Here is a 27,398-nt window from a genome sequence, read left to right on the forward strand (position 1 = left end):
CCAAAATTATTGACGAGCTCATCGCTCAAGGAGTAGTTGTAGAAACTAACTCCAATGTATGTAATTCTCCGATCATTCCAGTCATGAAACGTACTGATCCAAATGCACCCCCAGTATATCGATTAGTGATTGACCTTCGAGAACTCAACAAATGTATTATTCCCCAGTACCCAGTTGTCCCAGATATCTCTTCCCTATTGACAGCCATTGATTCTGAAGCCACATTTTTTACAGTCATAGACCTCAAGAACGCATTTTTCAGTGTCCCCATTCATCCAGACAGCCAGTTTCTTTTCGGTTTTTGTTTAAATGGAAGGAGCTATATGTTCACACGAGCTCCTCAAGGTTTCACAGAAAGTCCTAGTATTTACAGTCAAGCACTTAAGAGACAACTAGACAACATTCACATGCCAACTGACACTGCCCTGCTCCAGTATGTCGATGATCTACTGATCACAGCCCGTTCTGAACGTGCTTGCGAGCGAGCATCCCTTACAGTCTTGTATTTCTTAGCCGAGATGGGGCACAAGGTGTCCCCTTCGAAGCTTCAATTCTGTGTCCAGCAAGTGATCTATTTAGGCCACTTACTGTCCAAGAGGGGTAGGCAGTTGACACCTGACCGTATCCAGTTAATAGCGAGTCTTCCTCAGCCCAAGACCCAGAAGGAGGTACGTGCTTTTATCGGCCTTACTTCTTATTGCAGACAATGGATTCCTCAGTATGCATTTCTAGCCAAGCCACTGATACAGTTAACGACACAGGAGGCAGCCGTATCGACTGTCCTCCCTTGGACATCTGAACATACACTTAGTTTCAATGAGTTAAAGAAAGCCTTATGCCAAGCTCCAGTTCTCGCTACACCGAACTACAGTAAGCCTTTTACACTTTTCGTCACTGAACGCGAAGGTACAGCATTATCTGTTCTTACACAAGATCAAGCAGGACAATACAAGCCCTGTGCTTATTTTTCGAGCACACTAGATCCTGTAGCCCAGGCTCTGCCTGCGTGCCTCAAGTCAGTTGCAGCCACAGCACTAGCTATCAGACAGAGTGATTCCATAGTGTTAGGACACTCCTTGACAGTACAAGTTCCACACTCCGTGGAAGTTCTTTTAAACCGAACACAGACTCAGCACTTGACAATTGCACGTTTAACAGGTTATGAATTGACACTGTTCCAGCCACACATAGAAATCAGACGCTGCAACGTTCTAAATCCTGCTACACTGTTACCATCAGTTACTTTAAATCCTGCCACACATGACTGTGTGGAAGTAGTTAACACTATGACTAAGCCAAGACAAGATCTGACAGATATTCCATTACCAGATCCCGACCTGACACTTTATGTGGATGGTTCATGTATGAGAACAAGTACAGGAGAACTAGTAGCCGCGTATGCAGTGACTACAGACACTGAAGTTATAGAAACACATCGTATTGACACTCTGTCCGCTCAAGCAGCAGAGCTAGTTGCTCTGACCCAAGCCTGCATACACGCCAAGAACCTGAAAGTTAACATTTACACGGATTCACGTTACGCATTTGGAGTCGTACACGACTTTGGAGTGCTCTGGCAGGAGAGAGGTTTCATGACTTCTCATGGAACCAAGATTCAGCATGGTCTCCTTATTCAAGCTCTGTTAGATGCCATACACTTACCGACATCTATCGCTATTATGAAATGCAAAGCACATACGAAAGTTACTGACATTATTTCCCAAGGTAATGATCTAGCAGATCGCACAGCCAAGCTTACAGCTCAGACACCAGACATTCCAGTTAATAAGACACCGACACACACTCCAGATCTGACTACCTGTATGACAGTTAAGGACCCTACTCAAGATGTCATAGATATCCAGTTACATGCTACTCCCGATGAAATCAAGAAATGGTCCGAACAAGGAGGGGTCCAGACAGATCAGGGATGGGTGACGAAGGGTAAAGCCACATGGTTTCTCCCCGACTCTATGGTTCAAGTCATTATCAATACCGCACATAGTCCAGCACATTTAGGAGAAAAAGCTATGTTAGATAGTATCCAGAACATTTGGTTCAACAAGCATTTACGAGCTGCAGCCAAGCAGAAGGTCCGTACCTGTATGATATGTTGCCAGTTTAACCCAGGTAAAAGTGTCCCGGTGGAACAAGGTGGATTCCAGCCCCCTGACCACCCTTTTGAAGTCCTCCAGATGGATTATATTCAGATGGAGCGATGTCGAGGTTTCAAGTATGTCCTTGTAGTTGTATGCGCTTTGTCCAGGTGGACAGAGGCATATCCAGTCCCAGATTACACAGCCGCGACCACTGCCAAGCAGTTGGTTCGTGAATTCTTCCCCCGTTATGGACTCCCTAGGGTCGTATATTCTGATAACGGCCAGCCATTCTCATCTGAGCTTATGAAACATGTCTCCCTTTTGTTAGGGTACCAGTGGAAGTTCCATTGTGTACGCCACCCTGAAGCAGCCGGTCTCGTAGAGAGACATAATCAGACCCTGAAGATTCGAATTGCAAAAGTATGTAAAGAGAAAGGTGTGGACTGGCTAGTAGCTCTGCCAGTCGCTTTGTTTTATATGCGCATGGTCGCACATTCCAGATCAGGTCTGTCCCCGTATGAGGTCGTATTCGGCCGCCCCCCTAATATGTGGGGTACACCTAGACCCCGAAGTATTACCGATGTTTCAAGTAATATGCTGACAGATTACCTAGCTTCCTTGATGTCTGCCCTACACTCTTGTCGTTCACAGGTTGCCGCCGCATTTCCAGACAATACCGAGGTGGCACCGCATGAAATCGTTCCCGGATGCATGGTTCTTGTGAGGAACTTTGATCGTTCAAGTCCGCTGGAGCCCCGCTGGAAGGAACCCAAACAGGTCCTCCTGGCCACCCGTACTGCCGTCAAGCTGGAAGGCAGGAAGGGCTGGGTCCACCTGTCACATGTGAAAAGATTTTTTGGACTAAAACCTGTTACCAAGAACATTTCCGAGGATTGTAAAGACTGTCAAAGTACTATTCTTAAGGACTGTCCCGCAAAAGACAATGATACAGATTCCTCCCTGTTAGAGAAAACTCCGCAGCAGGAGTATAAGAAAAAATTAAGGTCTAGTAAAATAAGTCAGCCAGTTTGATTGTCTAAGTCCTCCCCTAGGTGAAACGGTTAGACCGGTTTCTGACATGTATATAATAGACCCCCACAGAGAGAGAGTTAGTGAGAACTCTAAAAGTTGCACTATTATTTTATGTTTTCTGCTATATTTTAGCCTTATGATTTCCTGCACATGTTATGCATTTTACTTGTGTTTTCCAGTTTCTCATGTAAATAAGTCTGCTAATGCTACAGTAGAGCACACGTTTAGTGATCTACCTCCTCATGAACTTTCATATCGTCTTGCTATGCGTAATAATTCCTTTATCCGCATGTTACATTATTCACACCAGACCAGCAATGCCACTAATTGTTGGGTGTGTGGTCGACTCCCCCCTTTCCAGACACCGAAGGGAGTTCTGCCACTCTCTCCTTATCCATTTTCACATAATGGTTCGTGTGGAGCATGGTCCACGTTAACGTCATCCTCAACAGATATGTCTTTTCTTAATAGTACATGTTTCCCAGGCAAGCAAGGTCTTCCCCACAGAACAGGGTTAGATCTAGAAAATGAAGTTTATAATTTGGGTAATTATTCTTCGAATTTTATGGTCCTGAATGTTCAGTCTGATTCTACTCCAGACTTCCCTGCTATGTCAGTATTACCAGTCAAAGGTGAATTATGTGTCCGAAATAATGGTTCCGTACATGTAGGCCATAGTGATTGTACTACTATTGTCAAGTATAGTGACAGTAGGAAATCTATTTTCAAAGCTTCACGTCATTCTTATTTTGTTTGTGGTCAGACCGCATATGTTCGTCTGCCCCTCGATTGGGAGGGAACCTGTTACATTGCCTTCCTACTGCCACCAGTTTTTCTAGCCCCACCTGACTATCATAGGAATTCCCACCTAGTACATACTAGACACAAGAGAGACCTCCCGATTGTCGATTATACTGAAACTGCTCTAGAACAATACATAGATATCAATAAAGGAGTCTTCCCCTACTTAGGTACTGTCGTGAATAGTAAACTGATACGTAGATTAACGAGAACCCTTGAAGCAGTAGTGATTGAGACTACTTCTGCTCTAGGTAACTTAACCGAAGAACAATCCTTTATGAGAATTGTCGTGCTCCAGAATCGTCTCGTCCTTGACGTCATACTGGCCGATAGGGGCGGGGCATGTAGAGTCATCGGATCTAGTTGCTGCATTTTCATTCCTAATAACGCACCGTCTGTTTATTCAGCTATTACCAGACTCCATAATATTGCCCATATGTTACACCAAAATCCAGGCACCTGGACATGGTCCGGTTGGTTCTGGAATATAATTTCCGCCTGGGGATGGAAAGTATTGTCATTTCTGGGTATTGCAGTAGCGATCATATTCAGTTGCTGCTTCTGTTTACAATGTGGCCCTGCGATTTGCGGCATTTGTGCTACATCTTGTATTCCTAGTCCCAAGTCCCGTTCTAAATCCAGTTCCAAGAAAATTCGAGACGAGCAAATGATACTGTATGAAATAATAGATGGTATCATGAATATTGATGTTTCCTGATGGAAACGTAGTGACAAGGAGGGAATGTGGAAAAGTAAATTTTGCCATGTTCTGTGTCCCTACGTGTCCCCCATCTTATGTTATGTGTGCATGATTAATATGCATATGTATTCCCCATGTTTGATTAAAGACGCAATTACAGTTGTGTCCATCTCTAGTATGCCAGTTTCCAGTTCTCGTGAAAGCTACGAGTATTAGGCCTATGTAAAGTTGCGTTGCCACGTTTCTCAGTGTGCACGTTATTTCATTGTAAAGTCCCCGTTTCTAGGCCTCAGAAGGGCCCGGACACCAGATTCAGCTCCTGTCTCCTGAGCCCTCGCTGAGGAGCGATACAGCCCCCACCTGTATTCCCGACCCTTCACTTACTTCCTGCCTCGCAGTGCCCGGCTCGGCCTGGCTCTGCCTACGAGTCTGCCAAGAGTATGTTATGATTCTAGTTATCAGTTCAGCCCTCCTTCTCTGCATTCCTAAGCTACTGAATCGCATCAATAGTTTCCGTCATTGTCTAGCCTTTACGTCTCCATGTAAGAGAAATACTGCATTTAATGGTCATTTAATATTCTTCAACGCACTACATGTAGAATAATGCATGCTCCAGTTTTAGAGTCTGTTAGCCTCTCCCCTCCTGACTCTTAGTTTATATCAACATGTTCTCTAAACATTAGATACTAGATAGGGTTTAGGTACATGTCGCCCTGACTCTCCAGACTTCAGTCTCTGCTCCTAGCACAGAGTTCATAGCCCCCAGCTTCTCCTAGTAACACGTCATTGTCAGTTTGCGCGCACCATTAGGTTAGAGGTCCCGGCTCCTTAGGTAGCCCCCTCCATGTTTCCGCCCCATTTATGACATACTCTGTTACGTTTACATCACATGTCCATGTATACGCCTCCTGTTACACCTACTTTCACCCTTATCTTTCGCGACTGCTATTGACCACACCCACTGCTCCGCCTACTGTAATTCACTGTAATGCAACTGTTTTAGTATATATGCTTGTGTACTGTTATTAAATGTTACGCCGATTCCTTTTCCCTGGCACGCCGATGCCGATCCTGCCCCGTGCTAGCTAGCCATCCCAGATCTTGTCCGTGCAGGTTGTCCTGTTCCTGTCCTTTATGCTGTATTAAACCTGCAAACTCCTACTACCTCGAATCTTGACTCTTATTTATTGAGCTATCTGTTATTCATATATTCATTCAAAAATAGAGGTATTATTTATTTATTTACCACAATATGGTCTAAGGTCCAATTGCCATATGACAAGGGGATATGCAGTCCCACATTTCAAGATTTATTTTTACGTAAGCCAGGTCCAATTTGTCAATTTTTGGTTCCAATAAATCAAGCATGTCCCGCACCAGAATTTAGAGGCAGGAATGATAGCCCCTTGCACATTAAAGGCAGCCTTATTTCAAAAACTATATATAGACAGCGGAAAGATATACATACAGTAAACTGTACAATCTTATCATGGACTAGACTTACTGACATGCAGAAGCGAAATGTACTTGCCGCCCATCCCACTAATTAATACTCCACGCTTAGCTATAACAAAAGAAAGGAACAAAATGAAAAGTTCGAGGAAACAAGAACTTGCATACTGTAGGTGAACTGTTCATTAACACCACCATTAAGACCAATTTAGAATATATGAATGGCGCCCTCAATGACGTATTAGTATATAGAGACCTATGCAAATCCTTTTGCCAGATTTTTCCCCACTCTACCGTAGGAGCCTCCTAAAGGGGCAGATCATCATAATGGAAATATCTAATCCTAGCCCAGCCCAAATGCTTATCAGACTATACAATAGTGTCATTGTTGACTTACTGCCAGAGGAAATAATGTTAAAAACAAAAGGGAACGTGAACTGGAACATACTGTAACAGATGCTCAGTGGTCCTACTGTAATTCTGTGATTTGTGTTTACAGCTTTTCAGACGTATACTATTAATACATTTTTGATATTTCTAATTGTATGTGATGATTATAATGTTTAGCCTAGTCCGCATCTTATCAAACAAATAAACTTGAACTTAACTGAATAGTGGTCCTTTTATGGCCAGCAAATGCAAGAGAGATCCACGAACGGTAGAGTCTGTTTAATACACTTAAAATATATACATCGAACTTATTATAACCCGGTGAGCATGCTCCTATATGGACTGTCAACTGCTACTGACAGCCATCACTGTGGTGCCAGGCTGAATCCCTACATCTTGCCTCGCATTGTCGACAAACAATGCGGTTCTGGCAAGATCGAATAGCTACACTGGCTGGAATGACAGGCTCTTAGCTGCAGATTTCACGCTTCATGGAATTGCTGAGCTATGTCAAAAATATCCCACAGGGCCAATGCATGGCATGGACAGTGTTCTTGGCAAAAAAGAGTGGCTATGATTTGTATCCATGGCAAGGACCCCAAATTGGAGCACTGGATTACAGATTTATCAATATAATGTGAACAATCTCAAATAGATGCTATCCCGATTTCTTTATGCATCCTACCCTAGGAATATTTGGTCATCATTGAGATTAGATGTGGCCAAAAGAGCGTCCTTACCATCAAGGAGTTTGAGTGCTCTTGCCACCATCAAAACAAATTGTTGGGTAATTTTATAGTCTTACCTAGACCTTGCAGTGCTTACTGGCCGTGGGTCAAATTTGTTGGTAATACGTTGCTGACTGTGTTTAACATGACTAATGTTTGTGCCAAATAGCAGACGTAACTGCTTACTCTATGATGTACTGGCTTAAAATGTAAAATACATTTTTTTTTAACTCAGACAATGTCTTACAACGTTCTATCCAAATAATTTTATCTGGCGGAAAGATCGATTTATCTCTTAGATGTAAAAAAATCTTTAAAAGGCTACTTTGAAAAGACTAAATTTACCCAACAGTCCAAACAGCTAGTCTGCACAGACTTGGCTTCTTCAAAGCATACGATAGCTAGATAGACTGATTCTCGCATCACTACTTGCTTTCATAAAAAGGGACTGAAGGACCTTGCAGATAAACCCAAGGCTCATTTTACTAGTCGGAAAGCAGGGACGGTTACTCTCTTGCGAAATATACCAATGCAAGATATCTGTAAGGTGAGACCTTGAGGCCTGTCACACATTAACCATATATCACTATATAGACTCTGGCTACAGAACTGATACACTGGTAGCTCAAGCCTCTTTAGGTCTCGCGCCTAGCGTTGCACTGCGTAGCAGTGCTCCGCGCAGCGCGCGGCATTTTGTTATCGAAAAAGGGGGTTTCAGCAGTCCCTTTGGACTGTAAAACGCTCGTGCGTGTGCTTTTTTGTTTAGTGGTACCCCATTGGCCTTTGCGTGCGTCTTTTTATAAAAGACTGCACGCAATTGGCCAAAGGCAGGCGCGTTGCTCCACCCACGGCCTATTGGTGTCTATTACGCGCTTGGTGCGCGTAATAGACACCAATAGGCAGTCACGTGGTTTCTATTAGCGTGCACACATGGGCGCGATAATAGAAACACATGCCTTACAGTGGCGCGCGCTCGCGCTTCTTCTTCATTGAATTTCCTGTTGTGTTTCACTTTGCTCCCGCCCCCTCCTGTTGTGCGCATTCCCATTGCTCCCGCCCCTCCTCCCGTTGTCCGTGTTCAACATGCTCCTGACCCCCTCCTGTTGTCCCAGTCCCCTCCCATGGCCCCATGACTGAGTATCCAACGACAGACGACCCTTCATCATGACGACCTCGGACCTCGATCTTTCTTTGGTGGAGATCTCGTCCTCTTCCCTCCGACCGACCCTGGTATTGCTCTCTTCCGGGGTTGTGACGGCTAAACGCTGCTTTGTCTCTACGGCACTGGAGGCGACCCCCCTCCTCCTTGCCTCCCACGCTCCCGACGAGGGCGAAGTACCCCCTTCTTCTATGCTCGCCCGTTTCTAAGGCAGTTTGGACTGAGCAGGATTTGCACCCACCCCGGCCACAGGGTCCTGTGCAGACCCCCATCTTGGTCACCATGCCACTTGCTGCACCGCCTACGCCGCTACCAGACAAGGCTGGGGTCTGTTGGAGCTTGTTGTGTCTCCCGCCCACCCGCTCTAGCCAGTCCAGAAAGTCCAGCTTGGAACTTCTATGCCGACCACCAAGCCTTGTTGCTGATCCCCACTGGGTGCCACGCTACCTGCTATAACGCCTCAGCTGACACAGGACTAAGGTGGGCCGAGACGGAGCGTGTTGGATCACCCGCCCCACCCGCTCTAGCTTTCCAGAGCACCCTGCTTGCTGGAGCTACTACAATGATGCATCCTGGACGAGGCAGGGGTGCATCAGTGTAGGAAGTACCTCCTACTGCCCTTGCCTGTCGTGGCTTGGCTGTTGGGTATTATTCCTGACCAGTCCTGCATCTGTGCTGCCCGGTACTCTCTGGATACACAAGCCTGACCGCCGAGCTGATTAGTGCGGATCTCCTTGAGGTGGTGATCGTAACGGGCCTTGCTCCTCTCCTGGGCTCTTGTTTGGGTCTTTCTTGGTCCTGGCTGCTTCTCCGACCCTCACGACATAGGTGAGCGCCACGCCTGGTGCCCCCGCCATTGAGCTCTGGTGTGCCCCCCCCACTGGGGTCTTTCTACCTCATATCCATCGAATTCGGGTGGGTGTTCGTGGCTGCCCGCTGGGTTGCCACTCTTGCCTTGCCTTTTACGCTGCCTGTGAACCTCACACTCTTACTGCTGGTTTTAGTAAAGGGGTGAGGCTCTGGAATGCTCTTCCATAAGAGCTTTTAAGTCCTCAATCCATGTTTTTTCTTTGTGTACAACCACAAAGCTGTCTGTCTCATCTTGTGTCCAATTCTTCTCGGTATGACTGTTGTGTAAGTGCTTTTGCATGACGAATAGGAGAGAGCGGGTAAACCGCGTGCCACTGTCCCTCAAAGTTAGCTCTGGCTCACTTATTAGTTGCTTGCCTGGATCAGGTGATTAGCATGCAACGCAAAAGGCTCAATTTTAAATGGAGTTGCAGGTTACTTATTGTAACTCTGTCTAGGATAAAAAATAAAATAAACATATCACAACTTAGTTGGAAGCTACATTGGCATTTTGTGTCCGGGAAGCCTGCCTCAAGTAGGTGTTTGAATATATGGAGAACGCTTTGAGGTGATGTCAGCTGCCGTCTCTGGTTGGTCCACATACCTGATGCACCATTTATTAAGAAGGGAAGTGTAGACCTCGATAAACCCTTCTGTAGCACTGCAAGATATGTCCAGGAGGGCCAGATCACTATGATAATCACTTAAAATGTAATTTACAGGCAGCGATTCTGAATGGAATAGGGTTATTCAGTGGCTGTTTATCTCGAATATCTGGGATTAATGCTCCAGCATTTCTGTTTAAAAAAAAAAGAAAAAAAATTGTTTCTAGCAGCTTGGTTGATATTGTCGATGCGATTAGCCTGGATGTACATTTTCGAGGCTTGAGGTGTGGTACGAAAACACTATCTATGCTCCTGATAACTGCAGTTTGCTGGGAGTAAACATGACATCAAGGTTGGAATGTGTGCTGCTTGTGTTTGTACTGTGTGCGTTTTTGTGATGGTAAGTCTGATGTGCTGGACAGAGCGACGCTGGCTAAAAGCCCGCTCTACATTTGGTACCTTTGTTTGGCTTTTTTTCCTGTTTGTGTATTTTTTAATTTCACTCCAAAATAATGGCAGTGAATATTTAACAAATGCACACATGACATACAACCATAGCACAACAGAAGCAAGTGGTGAGGTGTGAAGTAATGCAATACTGCATTACATGGCAGTGTTTGTGAAGAACTCCAAAACTGCAGGCTTTCGTCAACTTCATTCGCACAGTCGCTCTTTAACCCACATTAACATTTTATTCACATTTAAAACAAGCATTTGCAATGCAATAGGTCTCGCATTATTAAAGTTTGAGCTATTGATGTTGCATTATTTACCAATGCCAATAGGTCAAACATTAATAATGCGAGACCTATTGCATTGCAAATTCTTGTTTCACAATGTATTTGCCCAGTAATAGTTAATTTCTCTTTGACACAGTCCTTCAAAACCTCCAACGATGTGCTTTTAGCTTGCTACACTATTCAAGTTGTTTTTGGATATCCCAGGACATGATCTGCTTGGCAGTTCAGGCTTGACTGTTCCCATTGGAGCAGGGTCAAGACTGGTTTGCAAACAGCTGGGTCTAAACTGAGGTGGCATGGTGCGCAAAATAAGGATGGATTGCAATGGGGCCAGAGTAATTACAAGTGGATATTAATTCAAGTATTCCATCCATCACTTTTTGTATACTTTAGGATGTCATCCTAAGTGGGATGGGTATGCCCAGATGTTGATCCCATGCACACTGCCACTGGACCAAGCTATTCCCAGCTGACGCACACCGAACCTCAAGTACACGTGAGAGGATACTTATCAAGGTGTCACACATTGGGCCCGGGATTTCCCAATTATTATAATGGTTGCTGTTGGATCGTTATGGATTTTTATGACATATTTGCCTACTCTAATATAGAGCTCTTACGAAGTTCCATGAGTGTTTCTTGGGAACAAAACGCGTTGGCTGGTTTTAATTTATTGTGCATGAATTTGGAATAAACAATCTTTTCAAGAAATATACTGGACTGGATTTGTTTTCCTGATGCACCTCATTGCTTTCACCACATTTGGAATCTGTCTTACAGAGGCACTGAAGAGCAACAAGTGAGGATGATTTGTGCACAGGTCTTGAACATTATGTTCGGAAATTAAATAAGGTGCAACCTGGCTGGTCTGTCGCTTCCTTCAGTCTTTGTTTTCAACATCTTACCCTTTTCTTAGGCCCAATTTATGGACAACACCTAATCACAGATGTTTTTCAATGGGGAACGTGTACAATCACAGCTGTTCTTCATGCCACACCGCCCCGCTCTGTTCATCGCCCAAGCAAATGTAAAAGTCAACAACCAAAAGTACCACACAAATAAGCTCACGAAAGCTGGTCTTACTACAACCCCATTAAAACCACTGTTTGGCGCTTTGCAGGTCACAATCTTCTCAGGACTGGACTACTCTATTAATCAATATGAAGGCCTGCCTGAAATGATTACCGAAAAAATGCAGATCATGCAGAATAATGCGGTCAAGGTGCATCTCATGCAGCATAAGCACAACCTGATAACCATGACCTTTAAATGGCTCCATGGCGCCCAATGAAAAAATGAACAGAATTCTTAGTGGATCTCTTACACAAGGCCTCCCATGGCAGGGAAGAATCTCCAGAAAAGTGCCTCCCCTTATATGCATACTGGTAATCTAAAGTCCAGACATTCTGCACAGATCTACCAAAACTTGTCTAGTTAAAAGAACCACAAGTTGGGAACTGGGTTCCTTACTCTGAAACAACAATTGCCCTCGGAACACAACCAACCTACTGCCTATTGATTAAACAACTGAAATACACCTTCTTCGGAGTATCCTCAATAGACTTGCAAAACAAAGCCAAATACAGCCAGCCCCTAGCATTCAAAATGCTTCCTGCCCCTGACCCATCAAACTCACTATCTTCTTCAGGGAGCCTAACTCTAATCCCAAGAGAATATGAGTCACACTGCCATCTGAAGACTAATCAAGAGCATTAATAGTCGGTATGGTACACTGGTGGGCACATCCATGGCCCGTACCATTTACACCAAACATCACCTACTCACTTCGAACCAAATCAGATCTCAGAATTAGAGACACGGTTACAGGTTTGTTCTCTACAAAGCTTATAAAGAATAATAAATTAAGTGAATGCCCTTTTTACAAATTGACCCACTAGTTGTCTTGTGACAGTGAGGGCTATTCTAAGCATATGAACCTATAGCACATTCCATAAATACAGGAAAGTTGTTTTTGTTATCTAGCTCCATGTAGGTCACTATGTAGAATCCACATTCCTATTTTACTGGCTTTTGCTTTGCTTAAATTCAGAACTAAAAATGTAGCAATGCAGTCAAACAAGTGAAGGGAACAGATTTTATGAAAGGTGTGGGTTAAACAGCTAACAGTTCCAGGTACATGCAGCCTTGTGTGCAGCACATGGTGTGAGTGGGGCAATCTCTGCTACAGGCATGATCATAGTGACAAACATACACTGTGTGAATCTGAATTTCTTACCTTTTTGAATCATTTCTGTCGTCTTGGTTTTTGGAAACTTGATGAACATGTCCCCAAAGCAGACCATCACCTTCTCTGAAAGAAATGAAAGGAATCCCTCAGAACAAGTTTACACACCCTTCTAAGCATGCAGTTCATCAACTTCTCAGCATGCATTTCAGCAGAGACACACAACTGCCAGTAAGTCAAGGAAATCTGCACACTCCAATCGAACATCTTACCCAATGCAGCCCCCAGTGGTTGGAATGTACAGTGGCCCTTTAAGCCCCACTCAAACAAAATGTACATAGTTTGTCCGGGCTCAACTATTTGCTTCCCAACATGGTAACGTAAATCCATCCTAATAAGTTATATTTTATCTTTTATATTATCTCTAATGTGGGGGCTATTCTTTAAGACTACATGTTTACATCCTGTGTTCTATGGATGGTCTCAGGGCATCACTGGAAAGTTAGAGGAGGCCCTCTAAATTCCTTGTGCAATTTAAAAATTCAAATCAAATTTAAGCTGATCATGCAGGAGAAATCATTCTCTCCCCCAACATCAGGAACCAGTGTTAAAGAACCACACTCCCCAACATTACCGAGACAGCATTCCCAGCTACTTATTACTGACTACTGTTATTTAAAAGCTTAGGTCAACTGCCTGGTGACCTCTACTTCCGCAAAGAGCTGAGAACATTAAAGCCAAGGGCCAAGATAGATCAGCAGAAGTTGCATTTTTGCCCGCCAGCATATCGAAGATGGTAAAACACCATGCCAACAATGGAGTCCACCCCACATTTAGTGCTATGGTTTGGGAAGGCAATTAAGATTGAACTTCAGCTGTTAACATCCGCACACATTATACTGCCTTTCTCCTACACTTTAAATCAACAATGTTGTGAATTAACAAAACATATGAGGACTCATTGTAAATAACATGAGTCCGGTGCATGCAAAAGTCAAACTTTGTCTTGGTCTGCTGGATCTCGTTTCCAGAGTCTTACAGCAGTAGAAGTCAAAGGCCAATCCTCATGTTAAATAGGCATCAGATAATCAACACCTGGTAGAAGCGAGTTGTTAGTCTTATATTTCAATTTATGTTATGAAGAGACAAAAAAAATAGTTTCTGTAAATTAAGTCTCATTTCTTCAAGGTGGGTTAGGGACAAAAACACTGAGAAGGTGGGAGAGTTAGGAATCGGAGGTTATGGTTTAAAAAAATGCCTCCTGACCAAGGAATCCAGGTTTCAGACTCATAGAATCATGGATCCCAACAGGTTTTCACTGGTGGTGTGTGCACTCATCTTGTTCCCAATGCAGAAAATGACTATTGCACACTAAATATTTGATTCTGTGAGAATTCCTGCCATTCATTTCCCCCTCTCTTCAATATGATATGGAGGTGATGCCCACCCTTCTCCCTCTGCAAGACATGGACGCGTCTTCCAGAAGATCTGCTTATTGAGAAAACTGCCACAAACCTATATGTTCTATGCAAAGAAGGCAATGCCACTAGTTCAGCTTCTACGACAAATCCTACTGTGCCATTGCCAAATCCTCCTCAAGTGGTCAGGTTATTTAATACATTTCACTGTGGATCTGACCCCACTATGCGCTATCGAATAAATGTATAAACTGGCAGCTGTTAACACTGGATTCTGGGGTCACCTTTAATTCATCAGGATCATGGCTTTGCCTATTCTTCTGGCACTGCTTTTCTTTTTCTGACTTAAGACCATCAGGGACAATTTGAGTATCCTGCTTCCCTCTTGCGTACTTTAACCCCGAGTTTCAGGCGACTTCTAGTATTCAAGGACCACAGGCACACAAGTTTAAGTAATAAATTGTACTCCTGGAAGCTTTGGCAGCAGCACCTGGTCAGAAGACTGCTCAGAGTTGCAAGTTCTATTTCTGAAAGTTAACCATGGTTTGAAGATTTTCAGTTGAAAGAAACATATTTCTGTGGAAATCACCTCATGTCAGTGGGTGATGGGTGGTAATGGTGAAAAGCATCAGTTCTATCTTTTCTCAGCATCCGTAAAACTGCAGTGCAAACTTACCACGCTACTTTAAACAGGGAGGATTATGATTTTACTTCCACTTTCTTCTATTCCTCAAAATAAAAACAAGTTAATTTAGGGCCTGAGAGATAACATCTGACAATCTGCCCCGGCTGTCCAATACCACCTACCAAGCATGATCGAACACAAGATATTTGAGGATTGTTGTAGCTAAATCAGCAAAGCAACTGTGGGCTCTGCCTTCAAGAAAGCACTACTGTGATGAAAGTCTAAGAAGACTACATTTATAAATAATCACCTATTGCGCTGACTAAAGACCAAAAGTGAAAAAGGGTCCTAAAAAATATTGCGACAGAGGGCTGGAGTTTTCACTAGAAATCGGTTTAAAAAGGAGGATCAAGTGAAGCACTTTATAGACTCCAAAAATTAGAGTTACTGCCAAATTTAATGATTGTCATTTCATCAGCCTCAAAAGAATGAAAGGCTAAATTGCCCACCCTACGGTCCAAGCACATGCCCTGCAAGTCTCAAAGTCAGCACTCTAAATTTACTGAGCAATGTTCCTTCTTTTTCGTGACCCAATAAAAATTTCATACAAAGCTATATTATGGTGAACTCCGCACGACTGGTTTGAGACACATGTAAAGAGTTTCCAGAACTTGTTCGGATTATAATTTTAGACCTGAACAGTGATCAAAAGAAAACGTTTCAGGCCTAAAATGGCCTGTGTGTGTTTACATAAATGTAAATAAGTATGTGCAGCTTCACTTTGGATGTTGAAACCATCTTGACACAAAGTACTGGTCAAGAGACCAAACGGTTTCTGTGCAAGCTGAAATCAGGATTCCTCCAACATTGATAACTTCCTGCAGTAATGATAGGCTGCCCTTGACTTGAGTAAAAGCTATTCTGAAGGATGAAGGATTCCTTCAATTTGCTCCTTAAACAAGACAATCCCAGCATCATGTCCTCTCTATTTTATGGCACAGGCTTGTCTCCAGTCTAAAATGAAGGTGGTTACCAAAAAACTGCTATCCATAGAGCGCAGTAATCTCGGCTACACTCATATGCACCTTTGCGTTGGATATTGAAAACATCCTCGACCTACATGTTGGTCAAGAGACCAAACAGTTCTTCTTCATCCTTTGCTTTCAAGGGGAGGAGGCATGGGGCCTCCAAAACAAAAGAGTCTGGACACTGCATGGTCAGCACAAGCAGGGGTCATGAACCGGTGTAGATTCCAATGGGCAGGAAAATGCTTCTCAATGACAGTCGAGAAGGCCAGGTCCTTTAGGTATGCAGACTGAGGTAGGGAGAGTGGAGGAGCAGAGACTCTACAACATTCAGGAACATTTGTTATTAGGGACTGAGTGGACTGGGAGTATGGTGTGAAGTGAATGTGCAGGGTCACAGGGCCCATATGTACACAGGGTAGCCTTGCACAACGCCAACTACCAATTTGAATGCACACACACACATGTGAAGTCCAATAACATCCAACACACACACACACAGTCAGACAAACACATTAGACCTTCCACTGAATTACAAATAAACACAGGCATGCACATTCACCCTTCGTACATCCCTAACACGATACTGAGTTAAGGGGACTGTCCAGGGGAGACTGAGTGGACCTTTTACATAGGAAGGGCGGGAGACATCGCCCCATGAAGGTTATAGGTAAAAAAAAAAGGCCCATCCCTTCACTAAATCATCCTGCCAACACTTCCTGTCTCACATAGCGCAGGAGAGAGTTCAGTAGCCTCTCTATGGAAAGAAAGGTGCACTTTGGGTACTCCACTGACCTCCGAGAACATCAAGACAATCGACACTGGGTGAACTTGCAGGAGTGCAATTTCACAGAGAAACTAGACATGAATCAGAGATGCAACAGAGGGAAAGGAGGTACGCAGTGAATTTTCTGTCTGAAAAGTTCCCACATGTTGATAAGGAAATTTGAATAGATGGGAGTTACTTATGATCAGATTCCTCATTGCAGCTTCTAAAAGTAGAACCTATGAATACATGGTGGCAAGATACTACAATGAAGAGCATTACACAGTCTACCACCCGGGTACCACTGGACAGCAGTTACACATGGTCCATCTCTATCTCACCAGCGTACCTTAAAAAAGGAATTTCATTAGAGAGCTTTTTACAGGATAATCTAGTTGAAGAACAGCAACTACCACTTTTTCCGTTGGAACCTCTACCTCTGAGAACAGATATTTCATAAACATATTTTGCAAAGTTCCTCCTTTGCAAATTTCCTCCAACTTCCTTTTTATGAGGGTTTACTATTGCTGTTCTTCGACTCCTAATTAAAGTGTAAGCAAATGTTTGCTTGGGTGCCCTGGACCCAATGTAGGTGCAGCCAAGTAGGAGTCTGCTCTGTGTGGGCCACCGCTCTTTAAAAAGACTCACCAGACGATCCCAGGTCCCTCTGCAATGCCCGCAGTGCTTCTCGGTTCTGGTTCCTCTTTATATCCAGGTCCACTATCTGGAGATAACCAATACGTTACGTTATTTGCTGAGGTACATTATTTCCAGAATACAGAGTAATTGCAAGACCAACAAACTGTAGGTGGGTGGGTGGATGGGTGGTTGGGGTGTGCGTAGAACAGAAGCACCCAGAAACATGTCCACTTAACCGGTCTGTTCAAAATGGAGGAGAAATGCGAGGTCAAAAAGACTGCTCAAGGATAACAAATACAATGAATCATTAGCAAAATAATTAACATAAAATGAACAGTCGAGCAACTGTTTCTCAAACTGAAACAATTGGTTAACACTCACGTCACCGCCTTTCCTCTTCTGTTTCCCAGGGCGGAATAAGCATTACACAATTACCAGTACGAGGACTTACAATCTGGAGGACTAAATCAGCTGAGAAATCTTGTAGTATTTGAAAAGGGGTACATTCAGGAAAAGGAGGGAAGGACAGAAATATACAGGTCGCTCAAATTATGAAAGTTGACAAACAGTTCTAGATCACACAGAACACACAGCAATATAAAACAAGTACTGGCAAAGCCAACTGGACTCGTTTCCCCAATGTTGAGTGAGCGTTACAATTGGCTTTGCTGATGCCTGATGGGCCATGCTAAAAGTATAGAAAGCAACAAACATTGCTTTCTATACTCCCAAGATGCTACAATGTGCATTGTGTTTGTCACGTGCATTGCTGCTCTGCGATGTGCCACTGAAGCGTATGGGGAAACAGAGGGGAATCAAAGTAAAGAATGTGCGCATGCTCTGATAACCAGCAAGGAACGGAGATTGACAAGAAATAATCTAATCATGACAAATGCAAGTGTAGTATTAAATACAGAGTAAAACCTTTTTCTTGTAGCCAGAGCATTTCGTTTGACCAGAACTTCTTCAAGAGCTTGTTTTTTAACAAAGGAAAATTTGAGACAACGGATTAACCATGTTAGAAAATTGATCATTAAGGAAAATCATCCCCATATTGATCAAGCCCTGATAAGGTTGTGGTCAAATGAAACACATTGGAAACAAGAAAAAGTTTTTCTCGAAAAATGAATTACCAATAAAGGGATGGTTAAAGATCACACTGGACTACTGTGTACATTTGTTCCTCTCAACCGCTGAGAAATACTGTGAGACAGAAGCGCAATTTTGACTTATCCACTTGGGCATAGGAGTAACTAAGAAGTGTGATGAGTTACCTTATAAAAGGTTTTATTTATGTATTTGCGGTCTCGTATTGCGCAGATTGCATCAGTCAGAGAGCTTTCCAGCGGTGCAAGATTAGACTATACATGCATAGAAGACAAAATGCACAATGTAGTTTATACTTAAAAGTCCCAATCCGATAGAATATTATTTTTACAACAAGCATTTGGAGGGGCGAGTCAAAAGAATTTCTATAAATACACTGTTGGAAGGTGGTTGGGTTAGGAAAGGTACAAAGAGTTGGCCCAGCTAGGACTAAATCTTGCGGTCTACAGGGTGCACATAGGTTCCTGCAGCAAAACAAGTTACAAGATAGTTTACTGGGATTTAAAATTGTGGTCTTCAGAACTAACCTCAAACCCAGACATCCGCCAATGTATCCCACAATGATCAAACACTGTAACCTGCAGAGTAGATTAGATTACGGTAATACCTTGGACTAAATAGCTGTATTGAGAATGTAACATGCACATTACACACGCAGACATCTCTGCAGTAAGTAAATAAACTCAAGAAAGTATCGTACTGAAACGGGAACTTATATCCTTTTATTTACCTTACATTGAGAGGGACAATGTGCAGGTTACACACATTTTGAAGCAGGTGCATTAAGCGAGTATGCTATTTTATGAAGAAGAAAATCTGTAACAGCCCCTCTCCAACCATGCCCTTATAGGGCCTTCTTCATCTTCTATCACTCCCCATTCTCAAACGTGCTCCACTCCTATGCTCCAAACAAGCATTTACAATGCAACGGTCTCGCCTTTGCAAAAGTTAGAGCTATTAGCATTGTAAATGACAACATTTTTATTTATGTGTTCGTTTTGAAAACAGATAAATAAATGGCGTTGTCATTTACAATGCCAATAGCTTAATCTCTCGCAAATGCGAGACCTAGTAGTAGAGTGAGTAATAGTGAGGAGTAGAGAGTGAGTAGTAGAGAGTGCGTAGCAGAGGAGTAGAGAGTGTGTAGTAGAGTGAGTTCTAGAGAGTGATTGAGTAGTAGAGAGAGCGAAGGAGAGGCGGGGGGGAAGAGAGAAAGGATTGGAGAGGAGAATGGTGGGCGAGTGGGGAGGCCATTGTCCAAACTGTATGACTGAAGCATGGTGTGCTAGGGCACTGCCTTTTACAGAGAGCACAATTGGGCACTACATTTGTATCAATTATGCAGCTTTACTGCTAACCCTGCGTGACACATAAATGATAAGACGTGGAAATCGTTTTTCTGTGCACATCTCTCATGTGTGCATCACACACAAAGTCTTTTTGTTTTGATCCTATTAAAATCTTTGCAACAATCACAATTCAGAATCACAAAAAAACGACGAGCTTCATTTGAACTTTTCTTACTGCTGACATTTTTTGAAATCTTTTTCAAATTTATTTTGCAAGCATTATCTGTTTTACCTACCCCTTTTACGCACCTTGACGGCTTGCTCTATTGTAACTGTCATTTCATTTATATAGCGCTTACTCCCCCTGGCCGCGTCGAAGTGCTTTCAATAATGGTTCGATTTCTGTGGACAATAAATTACATCTGCCCAGCACTGTATTTTACACTGTAGATGGCACGCAGCTTGTTTGAGGGTGCAAGTATGCTGCATTTAGTACCACACTGTGGGGGCTTCTAAGCGCTAAATTTACCTTTAAAATAAGATGTTTACAGTTCACAAGCAGGTAAAGGTCAATAGACTCCAGAATGCACCAATGTCGTATCATATGCTGGTGGGCCCCTTTAATACCCCAGAGTCAAAACAGCCATGGGGCTTTTAAGGCACTTTAAATATGTGAAGAATTCAGAAATTGACTACTTATGTTTTCAATAAATGTCGGAGCCGAACTTGTATATTTAATGTTAGACATACCTGAACGTATTTGCTCAGTAGATGGCTAAGGACGGGACCTTACCGGAAGTTTAAACAGGATTTCATTTGTAAAATATCCTGCAATTGCCACGCATGCGCAGACACTTCTCAAACTTCCTTGGGCCTATTTCCACTCGGAGAGGGGTGCGCAATTGTTTTAATTGCAGAAATTAAATTCTGGGGGCCACGAATTATACACCTTAGCCCCTTGCCGGGTTGCAATTTGTATTTCAACAAAGAACACAAGCTAGTGATTTAGTTTGTTAATAACACCCGTTTATTGTTGGGGAGCCCCTTAATATTGGTTGAAGGGTGGCGTTCTCTCCGTCCCACCCGGTCAGATCATAAACCGCGTGCACCAGGGCAGGGGTGGAGGCAGCTCTTTCACCAGGCAGAGGGGGCGGTAGAGGCCTCATTGGGTAAAATGGAGCAGGAAGCTCACCCCTGTCACCCGCAACGTCCCCAACAAATGCCCAAGTGAGAGAGATAGGGTTACGGGTAGTGAGGGCGGGGGGAAGGGTTCACTGAGGGCTGGCTTGATGCACCGAGGGTCGGAGAGGATGGGGGTGCGTAGTTATTTTAATTGCAGAGTTTAAAAGTATTAATGCGGATGAAGGCGTGTTTAGTGCGCGTGAGAAGCAGGCAGCGTCTCGGATGGTGCCGTGAGGGTGGGGGAGGGACAGTGAAGGCTGGCGCGAGTGCACCAGTGCAGAGGGGAGTGCTGAAGGGCGAGTGTGCTGCAGTGAGGGCAGTGGTGAGTTCTGGAGTGGGAGTGTGTTCCAGTGAGGGGTTTAGTGAGTGCTGGAGGGTGCGTGTGCTGCAGGGAGGGGTAGCCCTCTCTGGCGTCCTCTCTTCCCCTGTAGGTGATGCCCACACTTACTGAGTGCTGGCAGCGACAGGAGGACACCCGCCACAGAAACGCAGCCCTCGGAGTCAGGAGGCGGATGGGGCCATAGTTGCCTGAGCCTCAAGGATCGGATGGTGTTGGCAGCACAGTCTGCGACCTCCATACACACATGCAACACAGCCCAGCCCCCTCTGGGTGAAAGGAGGAGACCGCCAGAACCATCACGCTGTACATACCGTGACGTGGGCCCCGAACACAACACCAACAAGAGGGGTCGAGTTAATGAACCCTCCGTCCCAAGCAAGGAGGGGGAGGGAACGAGGGGCAGGGTCCAGGGACGGGCCAAGAAGCACAACACAATGGGGGAGAGGGAGGAGATGAAGCCTTTCTTCCAAAAACAAGAGAGGTGGAGACCCCTGGAATTCTTTTTAAAGCACTCTGACACCTTTGATAATGTTCACGCCACTAACTCACAAACAAATAACATAGGCACAGCTCCCGGCATTGGCGTGAGGGACACAGTAGATGGCTTACATAAAATGCGCTTCTCTCTTGTGAATCGCTCGCACACCTGGGTGATATTTGCGCCGTATTCCCCCGATTTAAACATAACGCTCCAGCAAGTACACCCGCACTAGCTCTCATGTATCAGCTCCGTTCCCAACGTGTTATCTTAAATTGAGCATGACATCTGACAACCTGCCTAATTCCTAAGGTAAGGTAATGCTCTAACATCATGGACAATCAATAAATTCTGTTTGTATCTCGCATGCAACGCATGTTATCCTAACTCCCCATGTTCACAACTGGATCACATGTAAAGCGCTCTGGCACCACGGGTAAAGTTCGCGCTATATGACCTGCATTAATCAGTGGGAAGAGCCCACCGCCTACTAATTTGGGTGGCTCGAGCGTGTAACTACACAATTAATAGCCACCGCGCATAATATTAAAATAGCAGGCGACTCACTCCAGCGCTCCTCCCCACAGTAGACTTTTGCGGCCACGCTAGCGTTCCAGTGCTTGTTTAACTTGAATTAACATTTAACTGCTTCAATCGGGGAATGTTGACCCCAAGGATCGAACCTGGGTCCCCAGTCTCAAAGTCCAAAGCTTAGTATAATGCGCCACCTTAACCTGTCCTGATGTGCCACGACGTCCTCCTCTGTCTGCGTGAAATAAAGCTAGACGTTAACGAGTCCATACTCGTCTCATCATTCCCCAACAAACCAGGCCCAGTAGAGGCCGGACGGGCTCAAGAGAATGCCATGATATACCCCCCGTAAAGGCTAACGTTTGTTCTAGAGCCATAGTGTCCAGCATAAATTGCATATTACACTTCCAAGGTACTTCCTTTTTCTCGTTACCTGCCCCCATGTCACTATTTCATCCTGTGCATAGTAAGCTACCTCATGTATTTGTCTGCTCACAATTGTCACTTTTTACCGGTAACATAACGTTTAATTATCTAATCCAATCGTATATAATGTTCTCCTAAGAAATTATTTCTGTTCTTATTGCGAGGCGCACTGATGCCTGTGAGTAACAAGGTTCGGCCGCGAAACCACGGTTGTAGCGCAGGAGACGCCGTCGCCGTGCAAGTTGGCTGTCCCTGCGCTAGCTGTAATGAGAAGACACGCCAGAAGACACGCCGAGTCGAGGTACGGGATGTGTGTGTGAGCGCCGGAGGGTTCTGTATGTATGTGTGTGTGTGTGTGCATGCGGGGCGGGGGGGTTCTCTATGTGTGTGTGCGCGTGTGTGTATGCGCGGCGGCGGTGGGGGGTGAGGGGGATCTCTAGGTGTGTGTGTGTGACTGTGTGTATGCGCGGCGGTGGGTGGGGGTCTGTATGTGTGTGTGTGTGTGTGTGTGTGTGTGTGTGTGAGTGCATGTGTGTGCCTGCTTCCAAGTAGCCATGGGAGACAGGAAGCGCGCGCGACCTGATCCCAGTTCGGAAGGTGGCGCGTGCACATTAATTGTCTCCTGTCTCCCTTGACTCCTTAAAAGCAGAAACAATCACAATAGGTTTCGCTGCGACGATCGCTCCGCGATCGATTGCAGGGCGAAACCTAAAAAACGACGTACTCTATTAGATGACCCTGTCCTGTGAATCACATCACAGTTGATGTCTGATGTAGAGCTTCCGCCCATGTCTAATCCCCTTGAATTGTTCATCTCTGCTTTCCAGCTATACCAACATCTCTTATGGGTGTGGAATTTCATATATTGTCTACTTGTCCAAGTGATGGAATGCTTCACAATACCACTAGTTACATTTGGTGCCATTCAGTGGGGTAACAAATTATGGCAGCATTCTCATTATATCAAAGCTCAGTAAATAGCCTTGCTGATTATGTTACAGCTCATATTAGATCAGTATTTAGATACTAGTAAGGCTCTAATTTTGCTACATTTCTGTGAATCTACATGCAGGGGCTGGAAGTAGGTGAGAAGCAGTAGTTCTAGGGTTGGGAAGTCATGACAGTCAGTGCACACCTACACATCTTTAAAGGTAGTAACCAACTTTTCTCCAATCTCTACCACAATGGAAAAGGTACTCCTGACAATTGCAGGAGTAAAACGTTCTTGGGTTGGAACAAAAGGTGGTATGGAAAAGTGAATTTGAAGTTGCTCAGCAGATTTTTGCATGAGCATATATGCATGTGTATGTTTTTTTTTTTACTTACATATTTTTTATTGGCATTTCGTTATAGAGTTATCAATACACAATTATTGTGCAGACATAAATCGTGTACATTCTTTTACAGGTGAAATATTGCAGCGTTGAGTACATTTACTAAGCTCTTAATGTCCCAAGAGTATCTTCAGGGAGGGGCACAACAGGCGTGGCTCCCATCAAATAACAGACTTTTCGACCACTACAGGGCCTAATTTTAGGATAACTGTCCCCAAGCCCATGTGCCCCATAAAATGTTGCTGTTTATTTATCACTCGGGGTAACTATGTCTAGGTATGTGGTGTGTTTGCCATCTTGGGATCATATATACATGAATCTTGTCAAGCAGGAGGTGAAGAACAGGGTCTGTCGAGGCCCAGCGCTCTATCTGTGCTTAAGACTTCATGTGTGTCATAAATGATCCATGGGGAATGGGGGGTCCAGAGAAACACAAGTGGAGCAACAACAAAAACAAGCATTGGCATTGCCAATAGGTCTCGCTTGTGGGACCTTATAAGTATTTAGTTATGCAGCACAATATCATTAGTGCAACAACATCAACTGTTGCATGCCTAAACACTTATAAGGTACAAGGTTTAGCCGTGCAACAGCTGATGTTGTTGCACCAAGGATATTGTGCTGCAAAACTAAATACTTATAAGGTCCCACAAGCGAGATCTATTGGCTATGCCAATGCTTGTTGTAGGTGAGTCTGTCATCCAGAGTAATGCCTAGGTTGTTTTACTTTTTTTTTTTGGACTATGTTTGTTCCTAGTTCTTGCGGCCACCCAGAGGGAGACCAGAAGGATGTGTTGTTCCCAAACAGCATCACTTCTATCTTGGCAGAATTTAAATTGATGCAATTTTTGCCCATCCATTCACTGACCGCAAACGTGCAATTTCGGAAAGATTTGTTTGTGCCATGATGGAGAGGGACACCACAATTTGGATGTCATCAACGTATGACACTAACGAAAACCCAAAGGATGTATTGGGATGGACTTAATGACGGGATGGACATAATTGGACATGATGGACAACAGGGATGGACTTAATGACGAGTTCTGTGGAACACCACGTGACATAGTAGAAGATTCCTGGAAAACAAGACGGCGGGAAGGCAGAGAAGGGGAGGGGGGAGGAGAAATGCGACACGGTGTGAAGCAGCAGGGGCCTTTGAAGTGAAGCTAAGCTTCACTTCAAAGGTGTGGGAGGAGTGCTGCTACGGCCTGGGGGAAGCTGGCTGGGGAGGGGGAGGAGAAATGCAAGTAAGGCTGTGTTTGCGGGGAGAGAGAGGGGAGGTGCTGGATCTGGGGAGCGGGAGATCAGGAAGGCGGACAGCACTGTGGTGTGTCGAGGAAGGAGCCAAAAGGTTATTTTGTAAACAATGGTCATTGCCGTGAGTGGTGGCTCTGGAGACCGATGGACATTATACATATATACAACCTGCCTCACTGGAAGAATCGATTTGTTTAAATGTACGCGAGTTCTGGCACAGCAGCGAGATTCGAACCCATGTCTCCACACATAAGAAAAACAAGCAAATGTTAAATAGCACAACATTTTGAAAGGAGTACATGACACTCAAAATCATGTGGTTCCAAAGCTTGAGTCACTCGAGGGAAGGGACCAGATGATGTTAGCGGGAGATCAGGAAGGCGGACAGCACTGTGGTGTGTCGAGGAAGGAGCCAAAAGGTTATTTTGTAAACAATTGTCATCGACGTGAGTGGTGGCTCTGGAGACCGATGCTTCAACTGCGGAAACCTGTCTTTGAGCAGGAGTTCGAACACTGACTAACAATGTCTGATAATCGCATGTGTGCGTATTATTTCGCTTGCATATGTTTTAATTAAAAAAAAGCGCATTGTTATTTTCTGCTGTATTTCGGTTGTTATTCGGGAGTGGACTGTTGTTATAGTTACATTATAAATATATACAACATTATAAATATATACAACCTGCCTCACTGGAAGGAGCGATTTGTTAAAATGTACGCAAGTTCTGGCACAGCAGCAAGAGCGAGATTCGAACCCATGCCTCCAAGCATAAGAACAAGCGGCAGGGAAAGCGTTTGCTTTCACTGCCGATTGAAACAAGAGCGGTTAATTAGGGGAGGAGAAGCCGCAGAGCGCACGCTGGGCGAAGCCCTTTGATGTGCTGTGCGGCCGTGAATGCGCGTGCTTGTTTGCTCACGTGATTCACGTGAACTTAAAGAAAACTGCAGCACAAGAAGCCCTTGGTTTCACGAGGATTTCAGGACATGAATTCTCGCTCCGCTCAATGCGCTTGCGCGCATTGATAGGTCGCGAGACCTAAAAAGGAGGGATGGTAGATCTCCAAACATGATCGCTTCAGGGCTCCATGAACGTCCAGTCACGCCTCAACCATATACCTCTGGGCTAGCCATCCCTCCTTTTCCTTTCCTGGTGTGCAGGGGGGGGGGTCCCAAAGGTCCCTTTCTCGCAATCCAGCGTTCTCGGGCGTGGTCAGCCCGTTTCTCTATGTTTGGCTGAGCAGGTTTATTTTCTCCATCTGTGCTACCTGAAGGACTCCGATATTCCCAGGTATGTAATGTGACCCGCCATTGTTCCGCTATGGGGAGTTGGCCTATCCCCTTCAATTACTCCCTACGCAGCGCTCCCTCTCCAACTCCAGCCCAGGTAGTCACCTCTCTCCGCCAGACGTTCACTTGTGGCCCCACAGCTGCTTTCCACATGATTGCTATGTGCCTCCTAGCTAGCACAAGCGCCAGATCTATGAACCTATTTCCTACCTTGCGTTTAGGTGGTCTAGGGAAAGAGCCAGAGTAAGCAAACTTCTGAGGTGTGACCAAGCGCTCGCCCCAGTATGCTATTGAGTTGGGAGAGGACTTCATGCCAAAATATTTGTGTGACCCTGCATTCCCAGGTCATATGTAAAAAGTCTACATCTACCAGGTTGAATCTAGGGCATCGCCTCGACTCTCCCCCGAAAGTGATAAATAGCCTGTGCGGTGTCAAAGAAGTCATATGTATGTAATGAAATTGAAAGTACTTCAGTTGTGTGCTCCGCAATATTTTCTTAGGGGATTCCAAGATTCTACTCCATTCTGCATCTGTGAGATCTCTCCTCAGATTTCTTTCCCATTTTCCCCGCAGTCGCAGCAGGGGGGTCAGCGAGGCCTCGCATAGAGACGCATAAAACCATTTAATTTGGTGTCTCGCTGTGCCTAAGGTAATCAGTGAGTGCAGCACATCATGCGTTTCCGGCTCCGCTCTATTCCGGCCTCATAATTTCGCAAACGTTCGCTGCAGCACCTCGTAGACGAGGAACTGGCCAGAGAGCAAGCCACAACCCTCAATCAATTCTGAAAAAGGGAGCAGATGTTTCTCGTGATAACAGTCGCCTACATTTTTTAGGCCCAATGCCGCCCAAGGTGCCATCTGCTCCGCAGTTATAATCTGCTGCGGTAGGCCATATGGCAATCCCACCAGTGGCAACTCCCTAGAATATTTTGGAGTATCGGTTATTTTGT

At 44.6% G+C, this 27,398-nt stretch overlaps 1 protein-coding gene across 1 annotated transcript in view; it reads right to left on the reverse strand.

The window, feature by feature from the left end:
• PDRG1 (p53 and DNA damage regulated 1) overlaps positions 1-27,398 on the reverse strand; it is a 62,839-nt gene that overhangs the window by 24,386 nt on the left and 11,055 nt on the right. Inside the window, exons 2-3 of the mRNA XM_078651769.1 lie at positions 17,223-17,298; positions 12,792-12,866 (exon numbers count right to left, since the gene is read on the reverse strand). Of these exons, the coding sequence (XP_078507895.1) occupies positions 12,792-12,866; positions 17,223-17,298 (151 nt within the window). The remainder of the gene's footprint in view (positions 1-12,791; positions 12,867-17,222; positions 17,299-27,398) is intronic.

The sequence above is a fragment of the Lissotriton helveticus genome, chromosome 7, assembly GCF_964261635.1.
Source record: "Lissotriton helveticus chromosome 7, aLisHel1.1, whole genome shotgun sequence".
Taxonomy (NCBI): Eukaryota; Metazoa; Chordata; class Amphibia; order Caudata; family Salamandridae; genus Lissotriton; species Lissotriton helveticus.